Source organism: Glycine soja, chromosome 11, assembly GCF_004193775.1.
Source record: "Glycine soja cultivar W05 chromosome 11, ASM419377v2, whole genome shotgun sequence".
NCBI classification, from domain to species: Eukaryota; Viridiplantae; Streptophyta; class Magnoliopsida; order Fabales; family Fabaceae; genus Glycine; species Glycine soja.
In genome coordinates this window covers 36,500,246-36,516,148 of record NC_041012.1, presented here as the reverse complement: position 1 = coordinate 36,516,148, position 15,903 = coordinate 36,500,246, and the positions used below count along the sequence as shown (strand labels likewise).

Here is a 15,903-nt window from a genome sequence, read left to right as displayed (position 1 = left end):
GAAACCAGCAACCGTTAACTGAAAAGTGTCATACTATAATAAAAAAATAATATTTGCTTGTTTGGTTCAAATTTTGGTGTTGTCAAACAGATATTTACACAATGCAGTAAATGTTGATGTTCATAATTCATTCGCATTTGGAATTATCCTGAGTTAACAGAATAACAAAGAAAATCAAATTCTAGCTACTCATTTTTTTGAATTAGGATTAATTTGAAATATTTATTTTACTCTGGTAGTTGTCACCTTTCGTACTGGTCATTTTGCCTTCTAAATTATCTGTAACTCTCAAGCCTCTGCCAGCTGTTTAAAAGTGAAATAGAAACATCTCCCTTTGATTAAAAACCCCCTCAAATCAAATCTAATACATCTAGGACTATTAACTACTCTGTTTTATCCAGCGGCGAAACTGTGTAGAGCATTGGGGGGAGCCTTGCCCCCCCCCCCCCTAAGTTTTTCTAAATTTTAATATTAGGGTTTTTTATCCATTTTAATTTGGAAATAGAAATATAAGAGTTGTTTTTTTATAAAATATTTTCTTCTTTTTTATAGTTTTTTTATACTTTTTTTTAATCGTTTTCATTGTAAACATAGTGGCATCTTTTTTAAATAACTATTATTGTATTTCCCATTTTAGATGATGACAATTTCTGTTTTTAGATAAATATTATATTTTCCCTTTCTATAGTCTTCTTTGTTCAGATAATAATGGTTTTTTTTCTCTTTTTAAATTTGAGTATCATTTTTTTTTAACTTTCCTTTTATAATTTGTTATTGCTATTTTAAATACTATAAATGATTACATTTGCAATCAAATAGCTTTATTAGTGTTTCAACTCTTTATATATATATTTTTTATCAGTAAAAAGTAATTTGTATTATAATAATAAGATTAGTACAAGAGGTACTGTTATATTTACACTGTTTCAACTATATATATATATATATATAAACGTATAATCTATCAGTGATCTCACTGCTCCACTCTCCGTTACATTCACTCTCATTTGAATACTCTCCTCTCATTAAGTAGTATATTTCACTCTCCTAATATACATTTGGTATGCTCCTTTTTCCTTTAGAATTTTTTGTGAAAGGGCATTTGGCCCAGCTTCTCCTTAGAAGGAGAAAAAAATTCAAAAAAGTTGGGCCAAACACTACCTAATTATCTATAGGATACAATACGTGTAGGATAAATACTAAGATATATATAAAAAATATAATTGCAATTCTGCAAGTCCAAGTTAAGAGTATACTTTTAGGACACAATTAAAACAAAAATTAAAATTATGCATCATTGTCATCATAAACCACTTCCTATTTTCTACAAATAGGAATGATATCAATCTCATTCCTTTCTTAAGTATCACCAATGAAGAGGATAGTCTCTATTTTTAGTTCATCGAAGGATAATGCTTCTATATTTCTATCTTATACGTGCTTCTATGTCTCAAAAGTAGCTATGTTAGAATAACATTTTTTAAAGGCGGGGATACTTCACTGATACCTAATGTCAGTATTTGATACATATACGTGAAGCAAATGTAGTTATAGGTGCTTCGTAGTTCTGCAGTATTTCTGGCTGTTTCAACCGAATAACAGTTTTAAACACGCCCATTGACCTCGACAGCCCTGCCCTTCCACTATCCCTTTTTTCTAGTTTGTCTCAACATCCCTGCTTTGTTGCTTCATTTCTTTTTTGTTTGATTGCAAACTCCAACATGAAACAGGTGTTTCATCTTTATCTTGTGTGTAGTGTGTTTAGTACTTTAGTTTCAAATTCTGACCTTCGATCATTTATTATGAATACCTCTTTAACTTGGGGTATTTTTTATTTTTCAGCATTTATAGATGTGTAATATAAATTACTTAATGTGAATCTCAAAACATCATAATAATGGTCATCCACCACCTGCCATCCCTCTAGCAGTTTTGCAGTCATCTGCTCCATGCAGCAATATGATATCAATAACTAAGGGCCAACCTCAAGATAATGTGATAGTTTAATAAACAAGTGCATGTACCTTAACATCATATGACACAACTCCAGAAAATTGACTCGAATCATCAGTTCCCCCAGCACCAAGCATACCACGAGAAAGCCAATTCAACCATCCCCGAGATTTTACTGTATGTTCATCATTGCAAGACTTCTCTGTAGGAATATCATTGTTAATCTTGCCATTGTTAGGCATAGAACACCTTGAAAGAAATTCCTGTAAATGTAAAAAAGACAAGATTTCAAAACAAATCACACATCTCAAAATGCATTGCTTCATGCATTCAATGTAAAAGTTGACCAAAATATGCCAGTCAAATAAGGAAAATAACACAAAACAAGTGAATGCTTAGTTTTCATTATATAACTTGTACCATACTCACCTGCATTTCATATTCTGCAGCAGATCGATAATTTAATATATCATCTAGATCTGATTCTTTCTCCATTTGCTCCAAATCTCGAAGAACATCATCATCAACTAGCTAATAAACACAAATCTAATCATTAACAGGATAGTACAAAATTAACATTCAAAACAATGTGGTGAGAAAAGAGAAAACGAGACATATATATCCATTTGGCTAAACAACATGGTTAAGCTGAATTGTATAGACAAAAAATTACAAGACACAAATCAAATTTATCCTAATTACCACAATTACATGATTCCATTAGCATCTGCAATGAATCTAAGTCCTATTTATCAAGCTTGTTTATGTGTAACTTATTCAAGGACCTCCCGAGTCCCAAAGATTTAATTAAGACATATCCCAACAAGTCACCTAAGTAACCAAGGTTTAATTGATCATTAAGTCCTTATGCCTCCATTTTGTAAAACTAAAAACAGCATCTAAAACATAAAAATTACTCGTATAGGGACCAAAATGTCGAGTTTTTAGGTATAGGGACTAAAATGAAAAGTTAGCATTGAATAGGGACCAAATGATTAGTTAAACCAATAAACCAAACAAGTGATAATGTCTGCAAATAAAATCACTATAATTAAATAAAAATCAATCTTAATGTCTTTGGACATCTCAAGAAACATTTTATTCGAGGCATAATATAGTGCAACTTGATTATCACAAATGAGTCCTTCCCAAATATGACTTTTTAAAGGTAATTGTTTGAGCAAAATGAGTTGAAAAGTAGATTAGGCTAACTAACAAAAGTATTGAAATACTGATGAGGAAACAAGACAAAGTTATTAAGGACAGAGACAGGCATTTGATTACTAAGGTAGCAAGAAGTAAAAAAGGCATCGGCCCCAAAAAACAGAAAAGGAATGAAGATTCTCTATGTAGTTTCAACAATGTGACAAATTTTGTGTCTGGTGAAGAGAGAATGCTAGGAACACACTCTCTCCTAATGGTTGAAATTTATTGGAAAACACAATTTTGCTGATCATGATGGTACAATTAACCAGAACACTGATAAGTTTTTCATTTGTGCAGAGCAAATGTGATCCCTCTTTACTGATTTACAAGAAGACTGATGTTATAGCTCACCTATGTTGATGACATCATAATCACATGAAATTCTTTCGCTATGGTTCAAGGATTTATTACTAAGTTGAATGAAATTTTTGCTCTCAAGTCTATTTCAACTTGGTGATCTAGACTACTATATTGGCATATTAGTCAAGCACACAGTTTCAGGTTCTATCATTCCTACACAAGCTAAGTACATTTGGGATCTTTTGCAAAGGGCTGATATGGATACTGCCAAGGGCATATCAACTCCTCTTCAAGCTAATCTCAAGTTAACCCGTTATGGATCTGATTATTTCGATGATCCTGTTACTTACAGATCTATAGTTGGGGCTCTTTAATATGTAACAATTACTCATCCTGAGATTGGTTATGCAGTTAATCAGTTTATATAGTGCCAAAATTCCCAAATCTCTCATTTTTCTTAGAACCCTAGATCTCTGTTTTCTACAACGTGTGGCCTAAGAGTTCAACTGCAAGCCAATGTAGACAGGGCACATTAGTTGGAGGTGTTGTCAACCAGACATCTCAACAAATGACAGTGCATGGTAGCCATAACAATGAAAGCTGATGGCCAAAAAAGTGCCTCAAGCTGCTGCAATGACCAGATAGCAGCAACATGTGACCAAAGTTTAAGCATGTTTTTTTTATTAAAAAAAAATGCTGGCATTGGGTCCACCAGGTAACCACAAAATAAGTTACCTTGCATCAAGCTCAAATGCCATCTAAAAGGAAAAGATAACAGAAGACACATGACAAAATTCATGTGTCTAAACTGTAGTGAGGCTGAATTATTTAGATGAGAAAAAGATTGCATATATCAGTTATCCAAATTACCATAAAATATTTTCTGGTTATCCTATAGAGTGAATTTTGACACTATTTAGTATTTACATACTCTAAAACTACAAGCAATCCTTTTCATCAATGGTCAAGCCATATCAGAGGGGTTTTGTAATTAGTGGAAAATAGCTCCACAGATAGGGATCACCAATATACATACTTAGAGTTTTGGTTCTCTAATCCCTCATGGTTAGTTTTGTATTAGGGAACCAAACCTCCACATGGGAGACTTCATTAGTGATTGTAAAAATCACCGTACGACTTGTACTGAAACTTATCTAATATATAATATTATTTTTGCAGATCAAAAAAAAAAACTACATGCAAACACTAAATGTATTTCTTGCAAGTATAAATGCATCTCTATAATTATAAGGCTTAAAAATGTTTTTAGTACTTGAAAGAGTAACCAGTCATTTCCAGAGTAGCCACACTAGTCCTTGAATCAAAGAATATTCTCAAAAAATCCCCAAAACTATAATTTGTCACTCCCATTAGTCCAACACGTGTGACTTAAGTAATAATATGCCCAGGGACCAAAAGGCCAGTAAGTGGTTAGATTTGGGGACTTAGAAGAAACAAATTACACTTCTAAGGACATTTTTTACATTTCATTAAACCTAAGGACTTAAGTGATACCAAGTGCCAATTTCAAGGACTAAATTGGCCGATTACTTTTTTGCATCAGTCCCTATGAAAATTTTATTTGAATGTAGTCCCTTCATCTAATAAACACAACATGATTTTAGTCCTTCACTAGGGACGAAAAACATTTTTTATAAATTTAACGGACTAAAAATGGAAAAAAATCACTAGAAATAAAATCGAAACACGTTATATTTCCAAAGAAAGAAAAGGGAAAAGAAACCACCTGCTCTTGTTGAAGAAAATCCAACTTAGCCTTGTACAAGTTCAAATATTTCCGTCGGAAACTTCTGCATCCAGGAAACTTAAAGAATTACTAAGACAAGGTAGATGAATGTCAAGGAGAGACTGCATAACAACACAAATTAGAAGGAAATCAGGTATACTCCCTTTTTCTTTCTTTTCATGCCCTATATGTAGAAAAAAGGAAGACAAAAATTTAAAAGATTAAAGTAGAATACATAATAAGTACAATAAACAAATCCAACAGACAAGTTAGGGTCCAATGCTGTCCAGAGCTATAGATAGTGGTTTGATCAAGAGTCTATTAATTAGAACTGAGGAAGTTATGTTTTCACACTTACAATTCGCAGATGATAAAACATTGGTTTATTTCAGGGTATCAGTATTTGCTCATGTGCAAAGTGGTTGATTGGACAGCCCTTTTAAACTCTTGTATGTACAACTTTACCTTTTCAATACAGATTTACAATTTACATTTAGTTTTCTCTGTATATTACTTCAATAAAACGTGAAGAAATACTTCAAAACCACAACCCCACCAAAAGGCCAAGCATACATTGAATATTATACAACAAAAAATTCTCAATTTCATATACTACTTTGAGTGTGTTTTACACAAATCACACATTCATATTGAACACCAATCCCACTATCACAGGTCATTGGCATCCACCGTGACACGACATGAAATCAAATCAAACACAGCCTTTATTGAGTAAAATTATCTTTACATGAACTTACAATCGATCCCCAAGGTATCTCCAAGATGTTTTCTTCAATTTCCTACGAACATCAGAAAGGACTGATTCTTGTGCATAGTGCCACCAAAATATTTGCCAACCTTCACATTTTCTTGGTAAAAGACAATGCCAGGGACGAAAGCGACCATACCTATATAATATAATGATTAGAATATTTGAAAAACCTCAAACTAAACTTTTTATATAAAAGGGACAATTTCATTTAAAGAGCAAGAATTGACTGAAAGCCAACATAAAATTAGAATAATAGCTATCATGCTGATCCTAGAAAGGTGATTTTCAACAAATTAATTACATTTGGAAAATCAAAGATTTACAGGAACATATAGAATAATTGACACAAGTACCAAGTATTTACACAATCCCTGTGTTATCAAGTGTAACAACTGAAAGTCTGAAACCAGTTTAGCTCTATCAAGGAATTGCAACATCCTGAGTCACTGATACAAGTATTAAGTATTTAATCCTTCTGATAAACTATTAGGCATAACAACAGGAAGTCTGAAACCAATTTTAGCTCCAACTCAGATAAGAATTGAATGGTGCAAGTTGTCCACGATCAGCGCCAAAGTTGGATCTAGCTTTTATAAAGAACACAGGAATTACACAATTGTTGCAACTGCAAGTCTTCCTAGATCAACATTTTCACATTTTATAATAGACAAAAAGTATAAATCAATGAATATGTTTGCAATTCATAAAAGGGTACTGTACTATCAATATCATATAGAATAACTGAGCAGACAATGACTGGAAATACTCTTCACATCCACTGATCAGCTTCCAACCACTGCAGTCGGCAAATGGGACAGACTAATACAGGTTTTTACTTTAATAGCAAAGTAGGGAACCTCTCTGTTCTGCTGAAGAGTTTCTTCAATTTTAAATTAAAATTGTTATAAAGAAAAATAATTAAGATTAGAGTATAATAATTGCCCGTGTTTTTTCCTTGCTCATGTATATCAATATCATTTTGCTTCTCTCTCTCTCTCTATATATGTATGTGTGTGTGTATAGCAAAGGTATGTCCAGAAGGTACTTCATTTTTATTTTTTTTTTGGAAGGCAGAAAATATATATTATTAGATAAACTTAACAGTACCAGGGGTACTGTTGAAAGAAAGTACAATGCACCTAAGGTGCAGCCCTCCAAAATATAAAAAACCCAAGCTAGTTGTAGCATGCGCAGCATGTCATTGATGTGTTTATTTCTTCTTTCCTTTCTTTGTACAGATTTAATTTAATTTATTCCTTATTAAGATTGATTAGTCAAGATTTCATTATTTGTTGTGATCAGGCTCAATTTTGATGCCCATAATCCTAGCATACGTTTTTATGACCAAGGCTATATAAATAGACCCTTGCTGTACACTCTGAAAAACAAGAAAACAATATTTCAATGTTTTTCTTCATATTTCAAGTCGAGCTTCTAGCAATGAACTTACTTTTCTCTTAATCTACAAGTGCAGATATAATCCCACACAAGGCACATGTGCTGTAACTGAACCTCATCTAAGGATATAACCTGATAAATAGAGACAATATTAGAACTATATATAAAATATAGGTAGGACAGCAACATATCAGTAAAATTGCCAAAAGTCCATATAATGAGTAACAACCAAACCACTCAATTCAGCAGTGACAGAATACTGAGGAGTATTGTCATCGAGCTTTTGCAATCTGTTATCCTAGAAAAGAGAATAAAAAGAAAAGCTTAAGCAGCAAGAAAGCCTCTCATCATCTTAATAGTAATTAAAAAGAATACTGACCAGAAAGTTATGCATAAAAATAATAAGGGGAATGCAATACACCTCCACTGCACAATTAATGGAAATATGCAGTAAATATAAAAGGCGGTTGCAGTGCTTGCAAAAAACTGCAAGAAATAGAGTTACAGTTGTTGTCAAAACCGCGGTTAAGATCATAAAATTGCACATTCTTACGCATTTTGAAGGGATGTCTGCTGGATCAAACATATGATCATAAAGACATAAACTGCTGCGATCATAGTGAAATCTGATCATGCTTGTAAGATCGTGGGATCAACAAGTTCTGCTATACAATTTTGGTTTGAGTAAAACTGGGTTTTGCGGTTTGGTTTTTATGACAGACTCAGGTTGGGGTAAAAAAACCTTCTAGTTCCCTCACCGGTGCAGTTGTGCCCTACTCTCTGTTTCTTCACACACTCTAATCTCTCCCACTCCCTCCCTTCTTGTTCTCTCCACTATCTGCCTTCTGTTGTTGCGTTAAGACATTGAACACTGTATTCTAATATCCACCCTTGTGTTCTAACTTCATTGCCATCTTCATGCTGGTGATCTGGTTTCTATCTCTCTTATTAGAATATATACTTGTATAACTGTTAAAACAGTTTTGTAAGGGCTGTTAGCTTTTGCTAACAGCACCTCTCCCTAGCAATTTTGTACTCAGTACTCAGTTCAGAGGTCTATAAATACCTCTCTGTAACTAACTTTTGAGATATTCAATAATATCTGCTTTCTCTCTCTTTTCGCTCTCAGTTTTCATGCCAAAAAAAAGTCTTCAAGTTTTGGGGCTTGGGGCTGGTGGCAACCACTCATTGGGACTATCTTATGAGATCTTATGATTATGAATTTTCAATTTTAGTTAAATGTTGTGATTTAAATGTTATTTTTGTCAACTATGTTACTTTTTATGCATTTGAATATTTGAAGTATAATTTTGCATTTCTGATAGGATCTTACAATCCATGTGCTACGATTCTGTGATTTATGATTTTTCACTCCCTTCTCAAATTTAGATAGGTTCTTGATTTAAACAACATTGGCTACAACTTACAATTATTATAGAAAAGGAAAATTTATTGACAAGGAAATTACAAAAGAAAACAGCTAAAATCTAAGATATTGAATCATGTAACAGGGCATGCCTATTGCTTTGCATGCCTAACAAAGAAACACCTCGAAAGAGACCATGAGAAGATCATACACACTGTCTCTCTCTGTAAATATAGATATAGATATCTAAAGTTACAGTTCATTTTCTAATAGTGAGTTACAATCATAAATAAAACAACAGTAAGATGCGAGGTTGATATGGAATTATGGAAAGAGGGGGTTCTATTCAAGATGTCCTTACCGAAAGAATTAAGGTTACATCACACGGTGCCAGTATAGAAAAGTAATGTTTTCCTTCCGATCTAATACTGTTTGCTGAATAAGAGTTACCCATATTGTTCATATTACCCAAGTCCATTGAACCATGAAACATTCTGGAATAAAATTCCAGCCCCTTAACCTCTACAATTTTATGTTCTTGGCCAACTCTCACCCTTCCATTTGAAGATCTGAAATATAAGGAGAATAAATAAGTCAAAACTAAGTTGACACATAAAGTGACATCTCAAAACATTGTTTCTCCCATTAAGAAAATTTCAATCAACCACTTGCATTGATTTGGATTTGGTCACTTGCAATCTCCTTCTGGGTACAGATAAAACTTGAAACAGGACAGGAACATTTCAAATACAATTCCATTAACCATACCAAAAAATGTTACAATTGAATTTGAATTTCAATGGAGGTAAAATGGTGAACATTTAGAAAAATTATAAGGGGATGCAAGTTTTAAAAAAAATGTAGTAAAGCCTAGTTAAGTAAGACATGAGAAGGCATAAAAATAAGCACCCACAGAATAGGTGTACTGGTACTTTCTGTAACTTGTAGGGCACCATAAATGAAGCCAACTTTCAAACCAAATATTCCAGAGAGCCCATATCATGCAAACATTGAAACAGAATATTCCACAGCCCTTAAAGAGATCCAGAATAACCTCTTTAGAAATCTTCAACAAAAAACAAGGTCCAATTATAAGATGAAAGTAAGCAAGCATTACCCAATAAGATTTTGCTTCATGGTCAAGCTAGTAAACTTCAAACCAAACATAATATGCCCCTGGAAAAACATATAAAATCCTTAATAAGAGTTGAATATTCGGTTTGAAGTGTCAATCAAAGTTAGTCCTTAATAGGCAAATCCTTAAAATATATAGTTTTATGGCAAAATGCAACACCTAGGTAATTTGAAGGGGAATATGAAAAAGATAAACATACCAGATCATTCTGCATGTCACAGTATAATACGTGAAAATTCCGTATGTCTACTTGGATGCTGTCAAGGATCTGAAAGAAAAGGAATAAGGCATTAATGGTTATTGGTATAAAGTATTAGTCACACCAAATGTGAGTGTTATTTATATAGAAAAAGAAATTCAATAAGAGATAAAAATATTACACAGATAGGAGGATAAAATATCTTCCACAAAAAGACTACTAAAACGGAAAACTACAAACAAACAGAAAAATAGAACTCAATAGTAACTAGCATTGCACAATGGCAATCCAATCTTTATACCAAATTTAAATTAAAATTTCTCTTCTTTCTTCATTTTTTAATCGTTTTGCACCCAAGGTCTAGCAAAAGAAACTTAAAAGATAGATTTAACCATGTGTAACTCTGTATGTGCATGTGTATTACCAAAATAAGAAAACCAAAACAACAGACTTATCCAATACAACTACAAACAGTTGATCAATACCAGAAGATAAACTTAAAAACCATTCCTACGTCAATACATAGCAACCTAAAAGCTATAAGAGAGATAGTCATTGACATGGTATTAGAGTCTCTTTGACCATGTGGCCAAGTGTTTGGTTCTTGCTGCATCCATAATCCTTAAAAAATCAAGTTTCAGTACAGGTACAATAAGTCTATGATCTATTCACACTTTAAGTACATTAAATGAGGGACATGATACAGATAAAAACCATTACTAGGCTTGACCAAACAACACATGCTTAAGGGAGCTTGGTCCTAGACACGTACAAGGAACAAGATTAGATTAACATGAAGAAACCAGCCTAGGCAGAACGAACAATAATTCCTGGCTAAAAAATAAAATAATCCTACCTTAGTAGTGACATGAGAAATAAACGATTGCCCAGCTTGACTACCTGCAGGAAAAAAAAAGCTATTAATAAAAACCAAATATACAAATGTTTCACCCTAATATTAGGTTAATCAGTACACAGATTAGTACAAGACTATGGGTCAGAAAGCTGAAATTTAATCTTGTGGAAGATTATTAAATGAGGAGTGCTAGCAACACACTCTTTTGAACACTCTCTCTTGTTGGTTGAAATTTATTGAAAATCATTAAATAAGATGTTGGACCCACAAAATTGTGATTCCTAATAAATTTCAACCAATAAGAGAGAGTGTGTTCAAAAGAGGGTGTCGGACAGTGAGGAAACGCACAAAACCAGCGGAGGATAATGTATCCTACTATCCTCTCTAGTAAAGGACGCAACAAAGTAAAAAATATTTGTTCCCAAATCATTTTTTTATAGGGAACAAAAACCAAACAAACAGATTAATCGATAAACAATAACTATTTTCAGTACCCATGTCTTCTTTGGCAACATAAGGATTGATCACTACTCATTCCTCCCTTCTAAGGATTAGAAGGGATCGAGTTGGGCCAGATAAGTTTTATATTATATCATTGAAAAAATTGAAATTCCTTCACTGTCTTGAGAACCTAAGCTTAATAAAAGAGAAGTCCTAACAGAAGATTGACAGCTAAAATATGTTGGAATTGGGAAGGAAACTTATCATGGCACAATAGGAGAGGAGGTCAATGTTAAGTAAAGAATAAAAAACAACCCAGCGCATGAGGCTCTCACTAGTGAGGGTTGAGGATCATAGATGTACACAACAACCTTAACCCCGCAAGAAGAAAAACTGTTTTCAGGGTTTGAACTCATGAGTCAGGTCACAGGGCAGCAACCTTACTTTTGCACTAAGGTTCGCCCTCATTTATGTTAAGAAATGAATATGAAAATGCTTTTTCACAACAGACAGAAATCAAAAAAAAAAAAAAAACAACAGACAGAAATCAAGGCTTGAATATGTCAAGGCATTGTAACTACAGGTAGAGGGAGATGGAGCTTAAGGATTGATATCATACAGAAGAAAATTTCAGTTTTTACTTCTTTGAATACAGAGGTAACCCCCTCTTGAGGCCTTCTATCAAAGTTCTAAATCAATTCCCTATCTCTCAAATCAAGGTTTGCTAAAATCCAAAGCCTTGTTTGGAGTTGGATAAGGAAAATCTCCAGGGCCAAATGTTTCAATTTGCTTTCTTCCAGTGAAAATGACTTAAAATATATTTGAACATAGGGCCGAAGGATAACACTTCAAGTAGAAGTTAAATGCTTACCGCACACCCTTCTGGATAATTTTCCCAACTCCGCTGCTGCTAGCTTGGCCTTTTTTCCAGCAAATTCTCTTTGTTCAACAGCGTCAGCACTCCACTATTAAAACACAGAATTGCTAATAAAGTGTACTATAATAAAAATAAATACTCCCTCCAGTCTCAAATATAAGAAAAAAAATTGATTCACGCTAACTAAGAAAATTAATTAACTACATTTAATTGCAGCAATTTCAATTAAAAAGTAACTTTTTTCCCAACTTACCCTTCATTGGAACTTGGTCTAGGAATAAAAAAGAGTCATTGAAATTAACACCTTAATTAAATGAAGGGTATTTTAGAGATGATAGCATTAAATAAGGTAAAGTTAGTTGAAATTTTCTTATAATTGAGACCAAGAAAAAAGTTTTTTCTTCTTATATTTCAGACCGGAGGGAATATAGTACATAACAAAAAGTTTGGCTGCAAATGATACGACTGAGAAACTAAAATTTATTTGCTCTTTGTTATTTTCATTAATGGTTACAAGTCAATAGACATAGGTAGCCAACACCTTTGAAACAGAAGCTTAGACACAGTGATGAAACTAAGAAATACCTCTTGATCGCCTCGCTGTGATGCAGAAATAAAGACATCCTCTAAAATGATTATAATGGGGTCCCAAGGCTTCTTCCACGGAATTTTTATGCTTAACTTCCCAACTCGACCTAGCAAAAATTTCAAGCTTTGTTAGGAAAGAAAAAATAGGAGCTCCTCTGCACAAGAATTTTTCCATCCAGCTCTTTCAATCAATCACTTCATCAGAAAAAATAAAGCAGAACTGTATAATACTATAATTATAAATGGAAGAAGTAGGATATGGAATGAAAAAAGAGGTCCAGATTTTTAAGGAAATGAGCTGCATTTGTTAATCTGTGTTGTGTCAAGTTGGAAAAGAATGCTTAGGTTTTTCAAGGTCTTTTGGTATATGGAGAAATCTTTTGGGAAAGGATACAGTTTTAGCTTCTCCAGTTCTCCTTGATGCTCTGCTCAAGGTCTTCAAATGGGGTTGCCATTTCAGATTTTCCCAGAGATCAGGGCACTAGGCTGCTATTATGCACTGTTACTCTTGACTTCTGTTTTTCTGGTTCATTGTAATTAGTTTTCTTGTGGAGGAAATATTACCCTCCTATCTTTGTATACTTTTTATTTATTAATAAACTTCCAGTTCAATCAAAAATAACTATATATGGAAGAATTTAGTTAAATGTTTGTAGGAGAATGAACTTGCTATATACCTTGCTTTAGTGCAAATGGAAGTTGGAGATAATCAAATGCGTCAAGTATCAGCTCCACATTCTCCAATAGTACTTCCTCTATGCAACAATAGATGTCAAGTCAAAAATCAGTTCACCAAAAACCATCAATAAAATAGCCTAATGGAAGCACAGCATGATTATAGCCAAGCTTGGTTATCAAATCGTGAATCACCATGCTAATTTTTAAATTGTGAATCATAATTTGTATAGAAACATAAGATCTAAGACAAGGAAAAACAACCTCAAATATTTCATATAGACGATATATAGTAATAACTTTAAATTAGAAATAGATAAAAACTATTGAACCATAAGTCTCATAAAACAAAATTCTTAGTTATATCTGCGTTTGTGAAGCCTCTAATTTGAAAGAATGGAAACAAAGCAATGAAAGAGCCAAAAAAAGTGCATCCATCAAATGAACAAGTGACAAATATAGTAGTGGAAAGTTGAATAATCAAATACGATAAGTTCAGTTGTGCTCCTTCAATTCATTTTCATTTAACAATTTAAGCTTATATGACTATTCAATTTCTTTAATGAGAATTGGTGAAAGAAAAATAACAATTTGTTGATTCATATCAATGACACAAAATTACATTGGTTTGTTAGTTTCAAAGTCATTTGAGATTCATCTTATGATACGAATCAATAGCTTGCCAAATCACATCAAATCATACTATTTTAATAGTGAACTGAAAGATTCAAGTAACTATAAGTCAAAAGTGCACATTGAAAAGAATTAATCAAATATTGATTATCGTACACCCTGAAATCATAACCAACTTCCACCCAACACACATGGTTTCACAAGTAGTTAACTATTATTAGACATTTTCATAATCCTTATGACACTATTAACCTATGAAGCACAGACAAGGCGACTGAAGAAGGTGTCGGGGTGTCTAACATGTTTCCCAAACTGGCACGCGACAGACACGTGCCAGACACGTTCTTGCAGTGTCCAATTTTTTTATGTTTTTTAGGCTTTGACAAAGCAACGACACAGCCCAGACATATATATTTACATACTTACACATGAAACTTACCACATGTGATGGTCAATAACCTCACGACATTATTAACCACTTGTGGCATAAACTTAACAACCATTAAATATTTCAATAATAAAAACATGACTCTTTAAACCATGTATTGATAATTGATAACTGTCTGCAATTTACTGTTAACCACTTGTAAAACAAAATTAAGCACATTTACACATGTACTCAACCATGCAAACATGCATAATGTTCATAAAGTTGAAAAAAATATGACGAAAAACATTCACATTCAGGAAACTTTACATCCTCAACCATTGTAAGACCGGCAACGTGCATTGCCACCAACAGTACACTAGCTCACAAACTAATAGTATGTTAACACAAGTAAACATCCATTCTGGCCTTTCAAATATACAAGTGTTATCGGTTATGTCCTCTAACAACAACAAACAGTTAAACACATCATAACGATTCTTAAGCACCAACTTTTGAAATCAAATAGGTCCTTCCACAACCTTTTAAGCATCAAACTCACCAATGCGATGTCAAAATTTGACACTGAAGCAACAATTTCATGCAATTATTGTCAGAGGACCAAACTGAGTTTCTACTAAAATTAACTCAGCATCAATGTAAACACCAGGGTAATTCCAGCACGTATTTTTAAGCATCAAAACAATACGGAAGATAATTAGTAAAGAAGCACTGCGAGTGAGTGAGAAACGTACCGAGCCTAATCTTGAGCTGCTCCTTCTGGATATCTTTGAAATACCGACCGAGGTAACCGAGAAGCAACTGATGAACCAGTCCCTCAAACATTGCTGCTGCGGAATTATAATCTTCGCCGTTGCAGCATCATCTGATTCCACTGAAATCAATCGCTAGGTCAGTTAATCGAATCTGGTGTTATAGCTTCGGGTGATTCGAGCAAGAATCGTCGTGCGTGGGCTGTGGAAGCGAAGCGAAGCGAGTGCCAGTTTCGAATCGAATAGAGAATATTTAACAGACTAGGGTGGAAACTTTTATAGGGTCTCCCACCGTGTGGGAAAATTATCTTGCACCCTTAGATCTCTTTGATTTTAAATCTATGGCTAAGATTACTTTTTCTTTTCTTTTTTCTTTTTTCTTTTTTCTTCTTTCTTCTTTCTTGTTCTTCTTTCTTTCCCAACCTATCCTTCTTCTTCCTCTATATCCTTCTTTCTCCAATTCAGAACTATTCGGCAACCACTCAAAACCCACTCCGATCGAACAGACGCGGTCGTCGTCGTCGCTGTCGAGGGAAAAATTAGAAAAGTGATTGGGAACAAAAGAAAAAGAAAGTAAAAATAAGAAATAAATTTTGACCATTGATTTATAAATTGGA

At 33.5% G+C, this 15,903-nt stretch overlaps 1 protein-coding gene across 6 annotated transcripts in view; it reads right to left on the bottom strand.

The window, feature by feature from the left end:
* Nucleotides 1-15,903, bottom strand: part of LOC114374374 — a 51,341-nt gene extending 35,438 nt beyond the window's left edge. For 2 of the 6 annotated variants that reach the window (XM_028332011.1, XM_028332013.1), the window contains exons 1-14: nucleotides 15,269-15,902; nucleotides 13,516-13,593; nucleotides 12,836-12,945; nucleotides 12,245-12,338; nucleotides 10,933-10,976; nucleotides 10,077-10,145; nucleotides 9,860-9,918; nucleotides 9,104-9,311; nucleotides 7,606-7,674; nucleotides 7,429-7,508; nucleotides 5,965-6,114; nucleotides 5,207-5,270; nucleotides 2,383-2,484; nucleotides 2,025-2,216 (exon numbers count right to left, since the gene is read on the bottom strand). In XM_028332011.1, the coding sequence (XP_028187812.1) occupies nucleotides 2,025-2,216; nucleotides 2,383-2,484; nucleotides 5,207-5,270; nucleotides 5,965-6,114; nucleotides 7,429-7,508; nucleotides 7,606-7,674; nucleotides 9,104-9,311; nucleotides 9,860-9,918; nucleotides 10,077-10,145; nucleotides 10,933-10,976; nucleotides 12,245-12,338; nucleotides 12,836-12,945; nucleotides 13,516-13,593; nucleotides 15,269-15,359 (1,410 nt within the window). In that variant the 5' untranslated portion in view covers nucleotides 15,360-15,902. Of the gene's footprint in view, nucleotides 1-2,024; nucleotides 2,217-2,382; nucleotides 2,485-5,206; nucleotides 5,271-5,964; nucleotides 6,115-7,428; nucleotides 7,509-7,605; nucleotides 7,675-7,755; nucleotides 7,863-9,103; nucleotides 9,312-9,859; nucleotides 9,919-10,076; nucleotides 10,146-10,932; nucleotides 10,977-12,244; nucleotides 12,339-12,835; nucleotides 12,946-13,515; nucleotides 13,594-15,268 lie in introns of those variants that run through there. The other 4 variants (XM_028332012.1, XM_028332014.1, XM_028332016.1 and 1 more) reach the window with 4 other exon arrangements.